Source organism: Thalia democratica, unplaced genomic scaffold (genome assembly GCF_965202585.1).
Source record: "Thalia democratica unplaced genomic scaffold, ktThaDemo2.hap1.1 HAP1_SCAFFOLD_438, whole genome shotgun sequence".
In the NCBI taxonomy this organism is placed as follows: Eukaryota; Metazoa; Chordata; class Thaliacea; order Salpida; family Salpidae; genus Thalia; species Thalia democratica.
In genome coordinates, this window is record NW_028139496.1 from 39,383 (window position 1) to 62,472 (window position 23,090).

The 23,090-nt window shown below is 23.0% G+C and overlaps 1 protein-coding gene across 1 annotated transcript; it reads right to left on the minus strand.

Moving 5' to 3' along the window:
- Window positions 1–454: 454 nt before the first annotated feature.
- Window positions 455–22,551, minus strand: LOC145846405 (ficolin-2-like). Its single transcript, XM_082953217.1, has 9 exons — window positions 22,533–22,551; window positions 21,146–21,309; window positions 15,001–15,085; window positions 14,813–14,943; window positions 14,537–14,633; window positions 14,352–14,448; window positions 13,571–13,647; window positions 13,109–13,272; window positions 455–493 (listed from the first exon to the last, which is right to left on the minus strand). The coding sequence occupies exons 1-9, from the start codon at window positions 22,549–22,551 to the stop codon at window positions 455–457; spliced, it is 873 nt and encodes a 290-aa protein (XP_082809343.1).
- Between the last annotated feature and the right edge of the window lie 539 nt (window positions 22,552–23,090).

Genomic DNA, 23,090 nt, shown 5'->3' on the forward strand with positions numbered 1-23,090 from the left:
CTTGAAAGATATGTTTATAGCTACTACCTTAGTTTTTTTTTAATTTCTAATATCAATAATCAAATTAAAAAAGACTTATTAGAACTTTATCGTGGACTCTGTTAGAAAATCTACGGAAAAAAACTCAACGGAATGATTTTTTTTTTGAGCAGATTCATAGCAAATTAAAACGGTAAGGTATGTTTAGTGGAACAAATTTTCAAACCAGTTATAAATAGTGTCTTTTTAAATATAATTTGTACCCGTATTCTTGATTACGTCAGAAGTTACGTGTTACGTAAAAATATTAAAAAAACTTAATAATTAAAGTTTGTCAAAGTAAACAGCATTTTTATCACAACTTGATATGAAAAAACAGGCGGACTTAACTTTTTTTTGTCGCAAAAACACAACACTTGATGATAAATCATTTTTTGATGGAAAGACAATCTTTTGAAAAACCTCGAAATTGTGATTAGAAGTTCAACATTCCGGTCATTGTGACGTCATAACGCTGTAAAAGTTTACGTAAGTTTATAACTGCTTAAAACAATTAATAATTTGTTAGGTGCTAAAAAAAATTTGAGGTTGGATGTATATATATATGGTTGCATTCTAAACAAAACATCTTTTACTACTAATATTAAAATCATACTAGTTTCTGAAAAATTCATACTGCTTCGGGTATTTTAAATATTTCACCTATTGTTACGTCACATAAGCTAGTATATTAAGTATCTGAAATTAAAAAAATTGTAAAAATACGATTGACACAAAGCTATTAGAGTTTTATTCATAACAAATAAATTTATTTAAATTAATGGCAATATTAGTTTTATTATACTAGCTTGAACATTAAATAGTGCAATTAAAAAATACTTGTCATTTAGTAATTATTGTAATAACTTCATTTCGTATACTTCTGAAACATTTGATGACATTATTGTAGTTGTTTAAAACTGAAAGGGAGTTGCAGCACTTATGAAAAAATAGTTTATTTACTAAAAATATAAATAAAACATAACCATTTTAAACTTAACTTAAAGTTAACGACTATGGTTGTTAAATTTTTAAAGCTAGGCAACAGTTATCACAGCAAAAATAAAGTTAAATATTTAAATTTTAGGTATCTATATTTTAGTCAAAAGAATAATACAAATTTAGCTCGACAACTTTATTACTACAAAACCCGTTGAAGTTTACGAAAATTGTTCATTAATACTACTTTAAATTATGATAAATAATAAACCAAAGTTTTCCAAACACAAAATATTTACAGATCGTTTTCAGTGATAAATAAGCTTGGCGTGCACATCGAAAATATTCTGCACCAATCACGTTTTGTATTGTACTTTGGTTTATGCAGACTTTAAGAAGCAAAAACGGAAAAAAAAACCGTTCTTCTGCTTATTGGTAATAATTTTTATATTGAACTAACAGTATATGTTGAATAGATAATTGATTAATTGCATTACTTTCTTTTTAAATAAATATATATATATTATAAAATTCATAAGTGTTAACATACATTTTAAAATGTTGTTTGTTATGGTTTAAAAATAGAACTAAGAAATAAAATAATTGTGCAAATAAATTTTCAATATGGCAAGTATTAACTAAGTGTTATATAACATGTTTAATATCGACATTGTTTATTTATAAGCATTATTTATAAAAATTCCTTTGATGTAAATTTTTTAGAAACAATGGTAAAAAAGCGCAAAAAAACGATAGAAAATAAAAATTATCTTCAGAATATTTCTAGCATCTAAGAAAATTGACAAACAATTTGTACAATTTGGAAATCAAAAAAAAAAGAATCTATAACTATGAAGATCTGTTCACTCTACGAAGCATTGGTTCAATAGAACACAGAAATAAGTTTACTTTAACAGGTAATATACATTTTTGATAATATTTAGTCACCTAAATATTATTTTTTAGTGTTAACAGCTTCTACAAAAATATTCATTGCTGTGTTTGTATTACTAACAAACATAGTAAAAAGCAGCCGTCGGAGAAACTTTGAAATGTGTTTATTTTAAGTTTAATTTTTTAAATAAAATTTTGTTAAATTAAAAGTCAAAACATAGTTGATATTGTTTTTTCAATAAGAGTCTGAAGTATTAAGTACATTTTTGATTTAATGTCGAATTTAACGGTTAAGTTTTACAGGATGTTCAGCTAAAATAATTTTAAAATAAAAGAGACACAAATTAAAAAATGTTTTACTTAACTTTTTCAAACTTAAATTTAAATCAATATCACCAGATTACCGCACCAAATCAAACAAACTACTTTTTTTTACCAATTAAGTTTGCTGATTACTATATTTAGATTTATTAGGTCAAATAATTTTTAAGAAAAGTTTAATTTACCATCTGTTTTACTTCATTTGCAAAGGTTTTTACAAAATTGAAATGCATTGTTGTAAACTTTATGAAAAGTTTGATCACCATGCGACTTGTTTATAACTCTTGTTTTAGCGCAATTTTTGTAAAATTTTTCTAATTAATATTTTACATACCAATCTTATTATTACGTAGTAATCAAACTCGATGCATTATTTTCATGAAGTGGTACACTTAGAGTAAACAAAACATTTTTTTTGTTTCTTTTGTTTTATGGTATTGTTTGAGCTTATAAACGTGTTGTGGTTTACTGTAATTTAAAGCTGTTATGTACTTAAACAGTGTTTTAAACAAATAGTTCTGATTTAAATGATTATGTGCAGTTTTGTTTTTAAAAACTTAACACAAACGGAATAACTTATGTTAAAAATTTTAACAAACAGACAAAACTTGTAACAACTGTTCTCGACAAACGCAAATACAGTTTTCACGTAGTAAAAGTAAAAAAAAAAACACTAAACTGGCTTAACGAAAAAATTTTAAAACATTTTTAAAGAAAGTTTTTTCAAATTATTTATGTTTCTAAATTAAAATATAACTTTATTGCATTCATGATATTTTTTTTTTGCAGACGAGGTGTGATGAGAACGAGACCAGGTCGGAGAATAGGACATGGATTAATGTTGATGACGTCATAATGATAAATGGGAACACAACTCCTTTTTATCTATGGTGGTCGAAACATAACTGATTTTTCGATGTAGATAAAAATTTAATATTTAAAGTCTTGTTGATTTTGATGATAACTTTTAATTACTTTTGTTTGATTTGAGCAAACATTGTTATTGATGCATCGAAAACTTTAATTTAAATGATATATACTACTATTTTCGATTACAAATAATTTCATAGTTAACTGTTAAAACTTTATTAAAAAAGTTTAAGTTGTGAGTTGAGGTAATGTTTTGTAACAATATTCTCGATAATATTTTAATATTAAATAATTTGTTTTAAATAACATTTTTCTTTTACAAAATACTTTTAAATATTAAAACGTTTTTGTAAGCCATCTGGCCACATGCTTAAAAACTAAAATAAATATAAAAACTATTTTAATGTTTTGAGCACAAGTTTTTCCATCTCACATGTATAAAAGTTGTAAGTTTTATTAAAACTATGTTTAAAGTTGTTTAGTTGTCTTTGGTAAAAGTTTTAACAAAGTTTATGTGAAATTGTTTAAAGAAAACATTTCACATTCTAGTTTTTATTTTTATGTAGAATTAAACTCATTTAGTTTTTCGGTATACTATCGAAATCCAACCGCGTTCAGAATCAACCCGATTTTTTTTGTATTTCTATTTATTAACTTAGTTTTATAATTTTTTTGCATTTTTGTTTATTTTATTTACTTTTTATTATCACTGTTACTCCTAACCCTTACCCTCGATCGGTAAGCGGTTCTTGAATTTGACTGGATGGATTTTGATCGTGGGTGGATTTTGAACGTGTCCCAATTTTTCTTATGTTTAGCATCGTAGCCAGTGTATTTAGGAGACAAAATGTTTTTTTGTTTTATTGTTAACTTTTTTGTTATTGTTTGAGCTAATAAAACTAATGTGGTTTATCAACATAGAGTTGATTTTAAGTCAATTACTGAAAAGTTTTCTTAACTTTCAACTGATTAAAAACTGAAAATTACACGTTATCGTAATTTTTTTAAGTTAAGTTTTAATAAGATTATTTTCAATGTAAAATATTTAAAATATACGGTTAGTTTAAGTAAAATTAACGAAAAGCTTTAAAGGTTAGGCGAACCAAAAGTACAAAGTTTGGTTTTTATATTTAAGCTACAATACTTTTCGAATTTAAGTAGTTTTGCAATTTTTTACTTTTAAAGTTTAGTTAGTAAACATTACATATTTTCCGTTTATACTTTTTATTTTAACAAAAACTTGTCTTTAATATAGAAATTTCTGTTGTTATTATTCTATTTATATAATAAAAAACAAATACTTAAATTTTTCACTGTTTTAATATAGTTTTAGAAATTTACTATATCGATTTAAATAGAAAACTTTATTTTTAATAAAAAGTAGTATTTAGTAAAATTATTAAAACTATAAAAGTTTAAAAAGTTCTAAAATTAGCCAAACTTATATTTTAGAAATTAATAAACTCAACACAGGGTGGCGCAGTCTTTAGTAATGGTTATAAATTGGTGGAAAGTAATATCGGATTTGTGGTAATATGTAATTAAAGAAATATAAGTATAATATCTAAGTATTATACTTAACATAAATAGATATCAATTATGTTTATAATTAACTTATTTACAGATATCTAAAATTATTTATCTAATTATTAACTTAGTAAACTTGCTATTTGTCACATGTAAAGTATATATCATTTTATTAAATATTGTAATATAGTTTATCAATCTTAAAATGTACTTATAATGTAACGATCAAAAAGAACTTTTTGAACTACACTTAAAAAAATTTTTTTTTGTCTTTAAAACTATTCAAATTATTTTTATCTTAAAACCAATTTGAACTATTCCAATTGCATTGTATACTTAAAATTATAATCAATTTTTCTAAACAAAGTTGCTAGCGAACGGCACTGTATAGAAACTAGTCTTTTGCGTGTAGAAATACTAAAAAGTTTATAGAAGTTTACATGAAAGTACTTTTTAGACAAAAAATGTGATAGAATAAGCAATTAAAGAGTTCATATTTTGAGTAACTATTAACTTAAGGCCCTGATTGTAAACTTTTAAAACAAATACTTTTCTTATTAGTGTTTTAAAAAGGTGTGTTTATAACCGTCTTATATATTTATAACCTTTAAATATGTAATTAACGAAGTCAAAGTTTTTTAAATACGATTTTTCTATCATCGTTAAAAAAAATGTTTAAACACTTATATAAACTAATTTATAGTCGAAAATTTGTAGAAGTTTTCAATAAGTTTGTGCTAATAGTTTTTTAAAACAAAGTTTTTGAGGAGCGGGTATATCAAAAATATAAAAAAAGAACGTTTTTAAACAAACATAAACTTCTAATATGAGTAAATGAATAACAAAAAAGTTTAGTTTACATATACAAAATAAATTAATCAGTTAAATCATATTTTATTAAATCTGAAAAAATTGAACTTTTGGTTTAACTTTTAGACTGAATAAAATAAGAAACTTACTTTTTTTTCTGTTAATATTAAGCTCCGGGAAACATAAATTATACACGACAATGGATAGATTTTTAGTTTTATTTATTTAGACTTTGAATAGCTGTATGTACTAGTATGAAGCGATTAATATTTAGTAAATATACTTATCAAAATTTCTTCAAAGCAAAATTAACAAAAATTTCAAAAATTTTTTTTTTTTTGTTCTTGAAGTAAAATAAATTTTTAGTTATTATAAGCTTTTATTCAAAACAAAGTTTGCTAAACGAAGGTACAAGTTTTATTGTTTATGACCAACGTTCTATAAACTTAATTAAAACCACAAACATTTATTCTGTAATTTTTATTGTTCTTTAAAAATTTTTCAACCAAAGTTTGGTTAAAAAAGGTAAGCGTATATTTTCAGATGAAACTCATTTGAAAATTAATTTTTAAGTAATAAGCTATTAGTAAAGTATCAACAAAAAAAACAAAAAACTTATAAGCAGTAAACGTTTAACACAATATCATTGTTTTAAACAGAAACTCTGTAATAAAATAAAACAATAAAAAAAAAGTATTTAAAGTTAAAAGTATTCAAAACTTAATCGTGTATGATTTTTTTTTTAAATAAAGAAAATTATTTAAAATTTTTAAGGTCATGTAAATTAATGCACTTAAAATAAACCGTCACAGTATTACGATTTTGCAGAACATTAAAGACAAGCTTTAGTTTTTTGATATTCATCGTAGCATTGTATTCATTTCTTATGATGGTATTTAACTTGCGAGAATTTAGTAATACGACGATGTTTTATAACACTTTTACGAGATGGGTTATACAAAATATTTATCAACTACAATGATATTGATTAACTAGTATACGAGTTTTTGTTTTATATAATACTCAAGCTTAAATTTGATGTTTGTTATTTTGTTGACTTCAGTATAACTTAAATACCCTCTAAAAAGCTGAATAGATTTTGTTTGCTACAATTTTTGTCTATTTAGAATAATTATCTTATGAAAAGATTTTATTTTGTCATACAAAAACAGTACAAAACTGTATTTTTTCGCTACAAAAAAGCTTAAAGCAGTTTTGCTCAACTTAAAAGCTTAATTTATTACTTTTTGTTATTAGTTTCAGCAAACATACTTTAATTTTTAAGCGATGTTCAGTAGCTTTAACGAAACGGTATAAAATTTTTAAGAGAAAATCAAAAGTTTTTAGTTTATACAAAAACTTCTAAAAGATAAATTTACGAAACATATTTAGTTGACAAACTATTCTTTGGTATTATCACAACTACGGTTTTCTTTTAGTTATGTTGTACACTATCCGAATATTCTAAGTTTTTCTGATTAAAAACTGTTTTAAAGTTTTTCTCTGTAAAATTCACTTTAATTTTAATTTTATCCTTACCAGTTTTAAACTGGCTGTTTCAAACTAGTTACGCTTCTAGCTTTTAAATATAATAAATTTATTTTATTTTAAAAAATAAAACTCTTAGTTTTTGGCTTGTTTTGTGTTATATATAACTTAATTATAACACTAAACTGTAGTAAACGCTATTTAATTTTGCTTAATTTGTTTTTTGGTAGTCTCGTAATTAGTTTCAATTTGAACTTTTATTTGCAGATTTTCGAGAACTACTTTACTTTAATAATAACTTACTCTAAACGTAATATTTTTCATTTTTATCTCAAACAAAGACAATTAAAAAACAACGTTCATAATTCACTAAAAAGTATACTAAACTCGTTCAGCTTTGATTTTAAATTTACACTCAAACATTAGGAATTGCATTTGTATATATGGTATAGAGTTTTACTATATATAAAGTTTTCAGACAAAAAAATCTAAATAGCAGTTAAAGCACCAACAATAAAATCAAAATAATCGAGTATATATTACAAAACCAAATTGAATGGTGAATGATGTAAAGTATTCAATTATTATTCTTTATTTTATTATTTTTATCATTAAATTTTATCTAGTATAAAAATATGTAAAAAGTTATAACAAAAAAATAAACAAATTAATTGTATAATCCTAAAAGGGACTTAAAAACAACAATAAAAACTATAACAATAAAATATTTAAAATTTTTATGTATTTAAAAAGGTATATGCTGATAAAAATTAAATTTATTGCAAATCTAAAACTTTAAGATAATATTTTAAAATTGAGTTTTTTATATATAATTACGAATGATAGAAATTTTTTATTAACTTATAAGAAATAAAACTGGTTGGCTCGTTATATGATTCATTTATACAAATTCAGAAATGAAAAAAAAATCAATTACATTAAGATAATCATTTACTTTTGTAGTGCATCACTTGAATTTTATTAATTAAACTTTTAACATAGTTTGTTTAAAACTAGCAAAGTGTATTAGTTTGTTTAAAAATAAATAAATATAAACTACTCTCTTAATTTAGTCATCGTTAATGAACATTACTTAAATTGTGGCTACATTTTGACTACATTGACTGTAATTTATGGTTTTTCTTAACTAGTTTAATTAATTAAAATTATAACTAATTCAAATAATATAGCTAATGACATTATATATTTAAAGTGGGAAATATTTAATACTACTCCAAACAGAGAACTTCCCACAAATTCAAAAAATAAAAACACTGTACTTACAATATCCATGGAAAGTGGGGGAAAGTATAGGGACAAAAAAAAAATTTGAATTTTTAAATGACTTTTTTTTTAAATAATCACTAATAAATTAAATTTTTGCGACCAGCTTATTAATTTTTTTAAAAACAGTTATATTTCATAATAAATAGAAAAACGACTTACAAGTATAATCAATGTACTTGATGTGCAAAATGACTTTTTAAGTAAGTAAAACTAAATTGACGATGATATTATAAAACTTTTTAACTTGTTAAACCTTGGTTTAAGAAACTATTTTATTAAGAAAAACTGTTTTGATTAAATAAATACTTCTAGTTGAAAATCTTTACAAAATAACGTTAAAAAGATTTATTTAATCTTTAAAGAATCAATTATACTTTATTAATCAAATTTGTTTATCAAAATTATTTGAAATTCACGGATTTTTTAATTATTCAACTAACTATTATCAACAGTTTTACAATGATTTTTACCAAAATGAAAGTAAATATTTATATAATGATATAATGTAATATATAAAGTATTGTTATTACTTCGATTTTAAATTGCTTATATGACTAATTTAGACAAAGTAAAATGTTTGGACTAGCTTAAAATCACTTGAGTTAAAATGTAAAAGCTTTGGGCATAACATATCTGAATAACTTTTACAATGAGAACTATTTGTAACATGCAAAGTTTTATCAACCTTTTTTTTTGCTTTTTAACAACTTATTATAAAGAAAACTATTTTCCTTTGTTTTGAGTTGTTAACAACTAGAAAATCAAACTTATTAAACAACTTATCAATCATTTTTATGATTTAGATAATTTTTGCTCAGATTAATGTTTAAAAACTTATAATAATTATAGTTTAAACAATAGTGCGCATAGTTTATATAACTGTATTCAATAATTAAAATAGACTACTTTCTTTATGAAGTTTTAATCTTACTTTTCTGTATTTACAAGTTCTAATTGAAGAATGGCGCCTTTATTTCGATATTTTAACTTCCGTTAGAAGTACTGAAAATATTGTAAGAGGTTTGGTAACTGAATAACATGTAAGCTTCAATGCAGTTATTTTGTTATGAAAGTTATATTTGTAGTAAAATAAGTGGTTAATTTTTAAAAGCAGCCTGGTTAACAAACTACATAGCTTTTAAGGTTCATTAAAATGTTTTAGTATGTAATAGGTTCAAAACAGTTGTAGTCAAACAGAAGTTTTGATACTCTGCTTGTACTGTAAAGAATATTTTACATTTACCTGTTTATAACAACAAAATTGATTGTGATTTATGATAAATAAATATTATTTGTGTTGAAAAACTTTAAATTACTTGCAGCTGAGGTATGAATGTATGTTTATGTATATAGTAACAATGCAAAAAACTAGAAATAAATTGCAATTACTAAGTATTCTAGTCGCAAAAGTAGCAAAATTACCTTTTTAAAAAACGCTTTAGTTTGCCTATGGAATATTTGTTTATAAAAAGCAGACTCATTTGTTTATATTTTATTATAGAATACTGAAAAAAACACACAATAGAACTTAAATTAAAAATGTAAATTAGTAACTTAAAATCGTTTAACTTTTTGTTAAACAGATTATTACTTAAAGCTTTTGAACTTGTACTCCATACTATGTTAAAAGTAAAATGAGGAATAAAATGTTTATATGGATATAAAATTTCACTAAATATGAATAACTATGCAATATTAAGTATAAAAATTTAACCTAAATTAGATTTAAAAAGTTTTATTTAAATTATTTAATGACTAAGAACTTAGTACAGTTAAAAAAGCTTTAACTTTAGCTTTATCTATTTCATTATTATAAAAAATAGTTATTACAAAGTTATTATAGTATAGCTATTTTAAAGAGCAAATTAATTTTTAATACTTCAAAATTTTTTACTACTATAAACATGTAGAATAGTTTAACAAAAACAAGATTTTTCCTTTGTTCTTTTGGTCAAGACCACATTTTACAAATTAAAATTAATTAAAAACTAAAAACTTGTTACATAAAAATCAAAACTATTTTAGAAATAGTTTCAAAAGTTCAATCAAAAACGTAACCATCACATGTTGCTAACAACATAAAACTGCCTTTCAACTTGAAATTAGCTGATTGAAAGTATTATCTAAAATAAAACAGCAGTCTAACAATTAGATATCAAGAAAAATCTAAGTAAATTTATATAGTGAACAAGCTAATGTATCAAAAGATAAATAAACACTAAATAAACTACATTAAATCTAAGCTATCAACGTGAAAAGCAATCAATTTCAGTTTGAAAATTAGGAGCTAAGAGGAGATAAACTCTGTTACCTAAATCCTGTTATCATTTATAAATATATTTCATTTTTACAAAAAAATCGAGAAAAAAGAATAAAGAAATTTTTAAAATTCTAATATAGTTAAATTAAAAAGGTTTAAAGTTAAATGTTTCTATTTTTCATTATATAAATTTTTATAAAATATTTTTAAAATTTAAACTTCTCGTTTTCAAATGAGTTTTACTTTTGGCAGAATTAGGTAAAATAAAACAAATGACTAGCAGCTTATTTAATTTTTTTTTAATTCTAATCTAAGCTTTTTTTAAGTGTTTTTTTTTTTAAATTTTGTTACATATCTATCGTATGGTTAAACATATTTACCCTGAAAGTTGAATGTTTTCAAAGTTATCTTAACCAATTAAAACTTAACAATATTATAAAGAAGACAATAAATAAATTTCTTGTAACATTTTTGTATCAACCAAATGAAGCTTACTCGACAAAGCTACTGATCATTTTTCTCTACTCGAGGTGAGTGGAAAATTACTTGGTAAGTTTTAGAGAACATATATGAAATATATTTCGGTATTTTGATATGGCCACAGGCTACTTTAGTAAGACTTATCATGAACGAAAAATCGCGGATTGAATGTTTGAAATTTTTGTAGCTAACTTTTGCTGATTTTAGAAGTAAATTGAAAACATTATTATTACTATTCAACATTAATAAGATTCCAAGAAAACTAAGGAAGTAAACAAATTCTAATTGACTTATAAAAAGTAATAGATTTTTTTTTAATTCAAAGTTGGAAAAAACAAAGTTGTCTTTAAACTTATAAAAATAATCCCTATCTTTAATCAGTTTCATTTGAACAGTTTATCATTAAATTTTACTATTTTTTATTGTAAATAAGTTTTCACTAATTATAAATTTAATATCAAAAGCAGAAAAATTAAATTGTAAGGAAATTAAGTTCTACAGTAAAAATAAACGAACAATGAACTTCACCTCACGACCAACAACAAGAGCATCCGAGAAAATTTACGACCAACTTCGTCCTTTTTAGGACTCATAAAGCAGGCTTAGTCGTGAGAAACCGCTATTGTAATCTTAGCTAAAGGAGCTTAAATGCGTATGCACTGAAGAGACCTTTTGTGGGTAAAGTCCGAACAATTGACGCAGGCAAATCGTTAGCAGCCCAACTTCTAAGAAATTGTCAGCTCAATGTGAGATTTTACTCTCTACGCTCGTTTTATCAGTTTTAGCCAGTATTTATTTCGGTCGTCATCAACAAAGTTGAGATATTTTCGCCAATAAACTTAATAAAGATAATTTGTAACTTATTATTTTGATTGTATATTTTATTTTTGTTGTAATATGCCATAGTTTATCAATATGATTATATATAACTTTTCTTAATCATTTAGATTTTGATTAAACTTTATTTTTGATTAACTGCTTCAGTTTATTTATTTTTGTTGTTATATGCCATAGTTTATCAATATGATTATATATAACTTTTCTTAATCATTTAGATTTTGATTAAAATTTATTTTTAACTAACTGATTCAGTTTATTTATTTTTGTTGTAATATGCCATAGTTTATCAGTATGATTATATATAACTATTCTTAATCATTTAAATTTTGATTAAAGTTTTTTTTTGATTAAGTGCTTCAGTTTGTTTTTGTTAATATTTATTATTTTTAAAGTTTTAAAAAGCAATTTATTCGGAGGAAAAAAAATGTCAGTCTTTTATATTATTCTATTTTAAAATAAATATTTTTTCAAACCATATTTCTATAATTTTAATTATTAAATTTCGTGCTACGCAAATTTCTGTTAATAAGATTTACAAAAATGATATTTAACTTTATATTTTACTTATCAAAAACAGTAAATGAATATTGTTTAATTATATAAAAAAATAAAGTAAACAGTAAAAAACGTAAGAACGGCATTAACAAGTACTATTTTTTAGTGATTTTTAAAACACTATTAGCTAAATTATTTTTAATTGAACAAGTCTTTGAATTATTTATTTTTGCATTGAAAAGCAAGTAGTAAGCAGCAAATTAAAAACAAATTTTTGACTAAAAATCCAAAGTGTATAAACAGCTTAAATATGTTGACAGTCTTAAATTAGTTAGTTATATTTTACCATTAGTTACGTTTGTGCTATTTGAAAAAATGTATAAATCAGCAAACTTTATTTAAACTTAGCTAACGTAATTGTTTTTATAGTTTAAATTATAACTGTTTTTAATTAGACTTTGATTTGCTATTTATTTTGTTTTTGAGCAAGATAGTTGCAAACTAAAATGTTTTATTTTTTAAACCTTGTTATTGAATGTTGTTTTATCGTTATTTTTTCTAAATTATGAAAGAAAAACTAAACTTCTTAATATATTAAACAATTCAACCTTGTTAAACGTATGATTTATTATATTCCTGTTATAAAAAGAATTAAATGAAATTAAAATGAACGAAATAGTCAAAACAAAGTAAAAGTGATCTTTTAAAAAGTGATCTAAAAATAAAAACGAAATAATAAAAAATACTGATTTAAACTTAAATTTTTAAAGTAAAAATTAACAAATTTTAGTGTCAAGTAGCAGGTCTAACCATTAGTTTGGTTTTTTTCAAAGGACTAAAAGTATTCTGATTTCCCCACCATATATATCTATCATTAACTATATTTTCAATATTTTCCACGTAAGGCCCGTTAACGTTTTGAGCTCCACAATCACTCCACCAATTAGCTCCACGAAAACTTTCAGCACAGTTACCACCAGCAGTGTCGTGATCAGCATCAAATGTACTGAACTCCATATTGTTTGAATGAGACAAGCTGTGTCCTAAAAGATAAAACATTTTAGAAAAAAAATCAATTAAAAACTTTATAAATGAGTAATTTAATTTTGTGCAACTTTTATAGTCGTAAAACTTTTTGACATTCTATTGTACTTTATACTATATATTGAATATAGTTTAATTGAAAAGATTTGCGCTTTTTAAATATTCCTTTTATACTTTCACATAAAAGTTTATATATTTTTTTTTATTTTTTGATTGTCATTTTATTTTCTAAAAATCAAAGCTATAGTTATAAAACCTTAAATTTTGTAATAACTTTGAAATCAACTTTGTATAAACCTCCAACAGTACCAGAGAAAGATCCTTTCTTGAATGAAAGTCTGTAATTATCCTCTGAACCAGCTACACGAAAATTCCTAAAATAAAGCTTTTGTTTAGTGTTTTAAATTCTAATTAATGTTTTGTAAGTACAATTGTAAAATTTCCAGCGTTACTGTATCTTCATTTAATTGGTGCACGACTCGTTAAATTCAAACAATTAAAGTTCCTCAATTCAAAACTTAAGATACTAAATCATAAAATATAATAAATCATATAATAGAAAAAGTTAAGAGACTAAATCTAAAAGTGTAATGTGTATTTGCAAAAAAAAAAAATGTTTAGGTCTTATTAATATCCACAAGTTATTTCAAATTTTTTAGAAAGTTTTAATTATTTTTCGAAATACTGCGAAAGTATAGTAATTTTGTTTTAAAGTATATTAGTTTTTATTATTTTTTTTTATCTCAAAAACTATTGAAATAAAAAATGATAGCTTGTTGGTATTCATAGGACTTACATTTTTTTTATGTATATTAGTTTTTGAGGTTTGGTATCTTTAACAACTTTTTTAAAGAATTTGAATATTCCAATTTCGAAATGTCATTTAGAGAAAGCTTTTTAAACAAAAACAAAAACTTGCTGAAATTTTTTTTTAGTTTAAGAACCTCTTGGATTGTATCGAGTTGCATACCTAAATTTAAGCAAAATTATTATCACCGCAACAAAAAAAATGTAGTCCAATTTTAAGTTTTTCAAAGCAAAATATATTTCACTTTGTATAACACGTAATTAAACTCACTTATATTCAGCGTATTTAGTTTTGCCATCAAAAGTAGTGTATTCTACCCTAAAGTCATTTACTGAGTTTTTGGTCAACTTATTTAGATGGTTGAGGCCTATAAGTTTTAGTTAGTTTTATTAAAACGTGTTGTTACAAAACATTTATAGCCTTTCTAAAGATTTTACCTAGTAAAATTTACTTACCTAACCAAAATTCGCCGTTAATGCAGCCAAATCCTTGTTCGTACGACTTCCAGTTTCTATAAAAATCCACTGTTCCATCAAATCTCCTCTGAAAAACCTGCAAAAAAGTTAAGATTTATTATAAATACTAATAAATTTTAAAGTAAATTAAAAACTTGAAGAAATGATTAACTTTTTAAGTTATTAAATTGTATTATAACTATAAATTGTACATATACATATAATTTTTCTAAACTCCTGAGTCTATATCAGTAAACATTTATAGAACAAACTTACGGTCCATCCACCGGAATTACTGTTCATTTCACACCAAACCAACAAAATTTCCCCGTCAATTTCAATCTTGTAAGTTCCAGTTGGTAAGCTTGGGTCGAAATTTTTGATATCTTTGCAACTCCTTGACTTACCTTAAAAAGTATATATTGTTATAAAAGCTACACTAAATTAAATAACATAAAAAATACCTCGAAGTATTCTTTGTAAACCATCTATTTTTTCTGATCGTTCAGTTAGTTTATCCTTTTGCCCTAATATTGTTTTGTTTAGCACCTGCATTTATAAAAATCATTAAAAACTTTATTGAAAAACTGAAAAGTAAAAATATTTACCATTTCAAAATCCTTTTGCCCTGTTATAGTTTTCTTCAGCACCTACATTTATAAAAATCATTGAAAAACTTTATTGGAAAACTGTAAAATAAAAATATTTACCCTTTCATAATCCGTTTGGCCTGATATAGTTTTGTTTTGTTCTCTTATTTTTTTGTTGAAGGCATAATATTTTCCTGTACAATGCAGCGCTAAGGTAGAAAAACAGATGATTACAAAAACATTAAGTATTGCAGATGCAATTAATATCTTTCTCATTTCGAACGCCATTATTAATTTTACAAAAGTCTTAAAAAAAAGCCTTATTTTGCTAAATGTATACTTTTGAACAAAAACTTTTTGTGTATTTGTATTAAATTTGTTTATTTTTAACTGTAATTATATAATTTAGTTTCAAAAGTTTTAAAAATACTCTGCACAGTATATTACTAAAAAAACAATAAATCAAATCCTGTTATTTAAACATTTACTCAAAATTACCTATGAAATTAAAAAAATATATTTTATACTAACTAAAACTTTATAAATGTAAAAAAAGGTTATATATTCACATTTATTCTTTATGGTGTTTTTCATATGAACAAAATTGAATACTTTATTTTAATATACATTTATGAAAAAATTTTAGAGTAAGAAGTACGATTTTTTTACTTTCATAGGTGATTATTAGTACATATATGAAAAACAGGTTTACACAATTAAGAATTAATAAGTTTACTTTTAAAAATTTTTTACTTTTTTAAAAATAAAAGTAAAAGTTTGTATTTTAAGAACAAACTATTTCCACATAAAATGAAGTTTTATTAAGCTGTTCGTGTTTTTTACGTACAAAAAACAATTCGATAAACAAAAAACTTTTTTAAATACACTTTAAAACCTTTTATAAAAAATTTAGTTTTGTATAAAAGTAGAATGAAACAACTGAAAACTTAAGCTTTTTTAAATAAGAATGCATTTTCATTTTAAAGTTATTTGTTTATTAATCCACCTAAACAGATATAAGTAGTTGATTTTAATTATATAAGAAAGTATTACCTACTAATAGCTATTATATATTAATTTTTAGTTGTTTTTAAAAAACACAAGTTATTAAGTAAGTTAAACAAGTTAGTTCTTAAAGTTATAATTTTAATACTAGCTGAAGCTTAAATTTTGCTTAGATAATGGAAAATTTTATGAACAATTTGCAATAAAACAGTTAAAATTTATGTTATTTTTGTTGATAAAACAAATTTTATTTCTTTATTAACACAAAGCTAAAAGAAAAAATAAAACAATAACTAAAGTTAAAGTAATTTTAAGTACTCTGTTTTTTGACAAAACTGATATACTTTTTAGCCTTTTTTTCGTCGAAAAACTATTGATCAATCTTTCTTCACTTTCTTTTGCTAGATTTAAATTTTTAAATAAAATAAATAAAGAGTAATAAAAAACTTTAAGTCATTAGAAAATGTTTTTAGAATTTAAAAAATCTATAAAACCAACGTATAAAAAACTGAACAAACAATACTTAACTTTGCTTTATATATACCACAAAATTACTTTTTGAATCAAAACTTGAAGGACACTACAAAAGTCAGTTGGTTATAAAAAAAATAATATTTTTTATTTTTTTTCTATAACGAGAGAGTGGAAAGTTACTAAATAAATTTACAATTCTTAGAATTACAGTGAAGTTGCAAAACTATCGAAAGATAAGAAATTCTAAGCAAAAACACGACTGATAAAACGATTAATATAGAAAATAGATAAAGCATACTTTATATTCACACAAAAAGCACAACAAAATATTTACAAAGATAAAAGAACAAAGCTTATAAAATAACCGAAACTATAAAGTTTATACATGCTTGCACAGAAATATTCAGTAAACAATTATCGATGTTTATTAGCGTTAATATACTCTTAAGTAGATCGTTTTTTTTTTTAATAACGTTATAACTAAACTTGTAGGATTTTTTTATTTGTTTTTACTTAGCACTATTTCAAGTTTATTTGTTATTAGTTTTAAGAGATATATCGCAACTAATTTCTTAAGTTTGATCAATATTTTTTATACGAATACTTTATTGTCATTGTACGAATTTATGCTAAATTAAGTTTCAGAATTTCAAACTGAAATTAAAAATAAAAATCTAAGGTACTAAGTCTAACATTTAAGATTTTAAGTTATTATGATGATTTTCCACTTTATTGATAAAACGAAAAAAAAATTGTTTATAAAAGTCTAATTTAGTTTTTAAACTGTTTAAAAAAAGATTTATTAAACCTACAAAAACTCGATAGTTATACTCAGCTATGTAAGTAGTAAAAGGCCGTAAAAACACTGCTTGTTTACAACTGAATCATTGCAACTAAAATTATATTAAGTAGCTTGTTTTGTAAATAAAACTATACACTTTCAAAACTACACAGGCTTGTAAATAAGTTTGAAACAATTTAATTTAATTTTTAAAATTTTCATTTTACTTAACTATAAATTAGATAACAATAATAATTTATAATACTTAACAAAAATTTAACAACAAACCAATTTTTTCACAAACTCGAAGTTATAATAATTTATTTTTTCTAACCTATAATTTAGACTGTTTTCAATAATGTTAAACTGTTTATAAAAACAGCTGTTGCTTATATAGATAACACTGTTTTACTGCATAAAAACTAATTAAAATCAATCATACTAAGAATCAGTGACACAGTAAAAAACATTTTCTAAAAGTAATAACATGCCAAAACAACTTTTCTAGCAATTTTCTCTGAACTGTTTTATAAGGTCGGAAAAAGGACTTTTCAATCTAGTTTTAAACCACAGTAACGTTTGTAATTTGTTTTGTTCGAAAACTTGATAAACTATAAAAACATTAGTTAAGAAGATTTTATTTTCTTACTGTTTGTGTAGAATAAACATTCTTTAGATTATAAAATGTTTCAAAAATAAAATGTTTTTAAAAGTATATGAAAATTTCTTTTATTTTTTGTTATAGTTTCTTTAATGTCGAACATAAGTGTTGAAATACTTACAACGCTTATATTTAACCCTTGATCTTTTTCACAGGTTAGCAACGAATTGTTCTATTAATATAATTTAAAAAATATTTTATAGTAGGTATATTTTTGATCGTAAAACTAAAACAATTTTATTTTAAAGATAGTTTTTGAAGCTTAATCAAAAATAAAATTATTCTATCAAAGCAAAAGTGAAATTTTTTAAAGTGTTTCTTTTAATGTATTAGCGCACAAACTTAACACAGAAATAATTTTTCTAAAATATGGAAGAGATGAAAATACTTAAGTCGAACAAATTTAATTTTATTTGCTTCTTAGATATCTATTTAAAACACTTAAAGTATACATAATATTTATTAATCGAAGTTTATGCATTTTACAACTTACTTTTTAACTACAGTTACTACTCATTGTTTAAATATATTTAATTATAACCTTATTACTGCTACTATTACGTTAAGACTTTTAGATACTGGTATCAACAGTATATTTTAACTTTTAAAAAGCTCAATAGTTTAAAAAAAGTTTTATTTTCATGCTAACGAAAGTGAATCTAAAAAGTGCAAGAGCTTGTTACAATGGAAACAAAGTTGCTATTATATGAGTTTTAATTTGTTTGAGATTGTAAATACTTGTTTTCCTAAAATTAGATCATAATGCAAGTAGTGCTGAAGGGTTAAGTGAATAAAAAATGTTGTACTGGTAGATAAAAGAAAGCTTGATTAATAACAGAATCGATTTAAACACAATTTTACTTGAGCAAAAAGTAGAAATAAGGCTTATCAAGACACAGGTTATAACTGTTTTATTGTAATTTTCAAGCTAATTAGATAGATTCCGAGAAAACTAAACTAATTAGTTATGTATTTTATACGGTTTTAATTTAAGTATAAAATAAACAGCTTGATTAGAATTTACTATAAAAATATACAAGCATATCAACTATATTTAAAGTTAACTTAATTTTTAGAATGACTTTATTAGTGTTCAAAGTTTTGCTAAAAATTAAGAAAATATTTTTTTTTAATTGTTGCTAAACTTCTAACCAAAACATTTTTAATTAAATGTAAGTTTTGCCAATAAGCAATTCATTTTTTTTAAAACTTTAACTTTTTTAAATTTTAGAACATTTTGTCTTAAAAATAAAAAAAAAAGCATTTAATAATTTTTAAAAGAAATAAAAGCAGTAAACATTTCAAAATAAATTAAAAAAAACTTCACCTTAGATTGTAAAAACAAATAGGTATGTATGTAAGTCTCATAACACTTAAATATTGTTTAAATTTTTCTTGTATTATTAGTATTAATAGACTTATAAAATGTATTATTTTAAACATTTAAATTAATTGATTTCTGATGTGAAAGAAAAATATTGCTTTAAATTTTGACAAAAAAATCTCTAGCGTAATTATTTCATATTTGTTAATTCGGCACCTAATTGATTTTCGTCTACTTTTAATTAATAAGAAATTAAAACTAATCATCAATTTTGTAGTACAATTACAAAGCTTAAGAGTTTAATTTAAAAATAAAACGGTTTCTTATACTAATAAAAAATAATTTGAATTAATAATTTATAACACATCATTTTAACTCATTTTTATACTTTTATTGCTACATACAAAGTTTATTGTTTTGAATTTACTTTAATAATTTTTCGATACGCACTACTTTTGTTTTATTAATTTTGTTCGTTGTTATTTGTGTTTATAATTTGTAAACTGTTATGAATTATAAATTTAAAAACAAAACAATCAGCTCGTGCTTTACTCGTTTTACATTAAACTTAACTTTTTTGGCAATATTTTTAGGTAAAACTATGAAAGTTTGTCCACCGCTATTCCCTGATAATAAAATTTACATATTTATGAAAATTAAAAAGGTGCAATTGTTTAATGTAACTTATAAATAAAGTAAGAAGCAGCTTAACTATGAATAATTTAATCTAGTATCTTTTTTTGTTAAAAAAAATAAATTGAAAATAACAAGGTAATTAAAAGTATGTTTCAAGATTCTTTTAAAACTTTAAACTTCCGTGCTGTATAAAATTATCTAAAAAAGATTTGATTTAAACCTTACAAAAACAAAAAATTCAACTTTTTATTAAACTTTAAACCGTTGATGAGCAACTTATAAGCAATAAAACGTATTTTATTTTTCACTTCTTCTAAACTCGAATTTAAGATATGTTATAAGTCGTCTTTAATTAGTCATATTCTACCAGTAGATAAATAGATAATAATTGAACTACTTTTTCTTAAATTCAGAAACTTATTTAAAATTTATTATCGTAGTTTCTTTTAACATAAATTTACCGTAAACAAAGTTTTTTTTTAAGTTTAAATTGTGGGTTTTATTTATTAAATAAATTAATTAAATAAAAACTTTATTAATCATTATTTTCATATGCGAAATAAAAATTCAAGTTGAAATTATATAATTTTTATAAAAACTTTTTTATCATATATTAGTTTATAATATTCTTTTTACAAATTGTAAAAACAATTATTTAAGAAAAAGAAACAATTAATATTTATTATCAAAAAATTACAAATAAATAAAACAAAACAACATTATTAAACTTGCATTTATCCCGTTATAAAAGTAAAGTTACAAAATTGAAAAACAAAATAAACAAAAAAATATGTAATTATTCGAACTTGCTCTAAGCTTATGTGATACAAAATAATTGCTAAATTTCTAACTTGTTAACATAACTAAGTGAAAACTAAAGATTAAATTAAAAAACTACTATAAATTTGTGTTAAATTTTTTTTTCTAGTATTATCCTATTGAGTAAAAAAATTAAATAAAAAGTGTATAATTTACTGATTCTACCTCTAACACATGATAAATTATTGTACTTATCTAATTTAGTTACCAGCAACCGGCCTTATCATCAGTTGCGTCTTCTTCAAATAATCATGGTCAGCCCACCATTAATATTTCCACGTTATTTATTATTATTTGTATTATTATAATCGCTTCTAACGTAAGGTTCGTTAATATTGTCTCTGCCGCAACTATTCCACCAAAACCCGCCTCCGCCAGTAGCGGCGCAGTTATTTTTTCCAAAATCGTGTTCAGCGTCATATGTGCTAAACTTAATATTGTTTGCATCTCTACTGATTAAATAGCTATTTTCCATGCCGTCTCCTAATGAAGGAATTTGTTTGAATTAAAATGAAATTCAATAATTTAATAATTGGTACACACTTGGCTAAGAAAAAGATAAATGAAAAAATGATAAATGTTTTTGAAAAGCTCAAGCCAGAAAATTGAGGTTTAATGTAGTCAAAGATTGAAACTAAACTTTAGTATTTCGTTTATGATAAAAATTATGCCAGTTGGCGCGAGAAGACTTGAACTAATTTTGCACAGATCAAGTTTTAATGCCTTTGAAAATAGAAAAATAACACAGAAATATCTTTGAAAAACCTTTATTTCTTTACTTCGTTGTGACTAATAAATTTTTTAGTATTTAAAAAATGTATTTTAGCTGGTTTTTTTAAGACTAATTAGAAGCTTTATCTTTTTTTCAAAAAAATTCATACGTTTTTTGCATTTATTTTGTCACTAACTTAGTTTATATATAAAGAGACTTTGTGGATGACCATGAGATATTACTTTTATATTTTAGATACCATAGATTTTTGATATCTTTTTAAAGTTATTAGGCATTTTTTATTTCGGCCATCATCAAGAAAGTTAAGTATGCTAAACTTTGGATGCTTTAGTTACTAATTATTGGTAAAGATAAAAAAGTGTTCATAATAATCCGCAAAATATGTTTTGTAACAAAAAGTTAACGGTTATAGCTGACATATTTTTCGTAAACACCTTTTTTTGTTTCTATTGCATTAATTAGTTTCAGAAGTGAAAGTTTTTCTACTTTAATAAAGTATTATATATAACATCTTCTAAAGACTTACAAGTTTTTAAGCACAAAAGTATTAAAATGTTAGTTTAAAGTTGGTTTAAGGTTATTAGAATTTTTTTTTCAAATTTAAATACAGAATAAAGAAGAAATTTTTAGAAAGCTACTACTTTAAGCCTGAAATATTTTAAGCACTTTTTTACTAAGTTTTAAAAAATCAAGTGATATAATGTTAGGTTAAAAGTAAATCATATTATCAAATACTTTCAATTGTTGATTTTATAAAAGACTTTTGTAACAACTTTGAAAATGACCTAATATATACTTTCATTTCCAAAGTAAGTAAATGAAAGTCTGTAATTTTTCTTTAAACCGGCTAAACAAAAAATCCTTAATGAAAGTAGTTTTTATTATTAAAATCGAATTTTTAATTGCTCTGTAGATAAGTACACAAAGCTAAAAGTGCTTTTGTAAAAAATTGTATAAAATAAACCAAACTCACCTATATTCTGCGTATCCATTTTTACCAAAAGACGTAGTAAATCCCACTCTCAAGTCAGTTACTGAGGTTTTGGTCAATTTATTTAGATATTTGGCATAAATTTTATTTAGGTTTATTAAAAAGTGTTGATACGAAACATTTGTAGCGTTTCTGATGATTTTATCTCTTAAAAACGAACTTACCCAACCAAAATTTGCCGTTAATAGAACCAAATCCCTGTTCGTACGACTCCAAATTTCTACTAAAGTCCAAGGTTCTATCAAATCTCCTTTAAAAAACCTACAAAAAGTTTATATCACTTATAAACACCCGTGAAATTTAAATAACTTTAAACTGTAGAGAAATAACTAACTTATCAACTTTTAAAATAAAAGTAATAAATTTAATTGCAAATTACTAATACGTTATAAACTTAAAAATATAGATCACCAAATACTCATAAAACAAACTTACGGTCCATCCACCAGAGGCACTGTTCATTTCCAAACCTTCAAAATTTCCCGTCAATTTCAATCTTGTAAGTTCCAGTTGGTAAGCTTGGGTGGAAATTTTTGATAT

Bases quoted from the DNA above. Each gene is read 5' to 3' on its own strand.
- LOC145846405 (XM_082953217.1), bottom strand. The intron at 14,634-14,812 runs GTAAGTTTGTTC...ACTTTTTTGCAG, and splicing joins GTAATTCCGGTGGATGGACC to GTTTTTCAGAGGAGATTTGA. The intron at 14,449-14,536 runs GTAAGTAAATTT...TAAAACTTATAG, and splicing joins TAACGGCGAATTTTGGTTAG to GCCTCAACCATCTAAATAAG.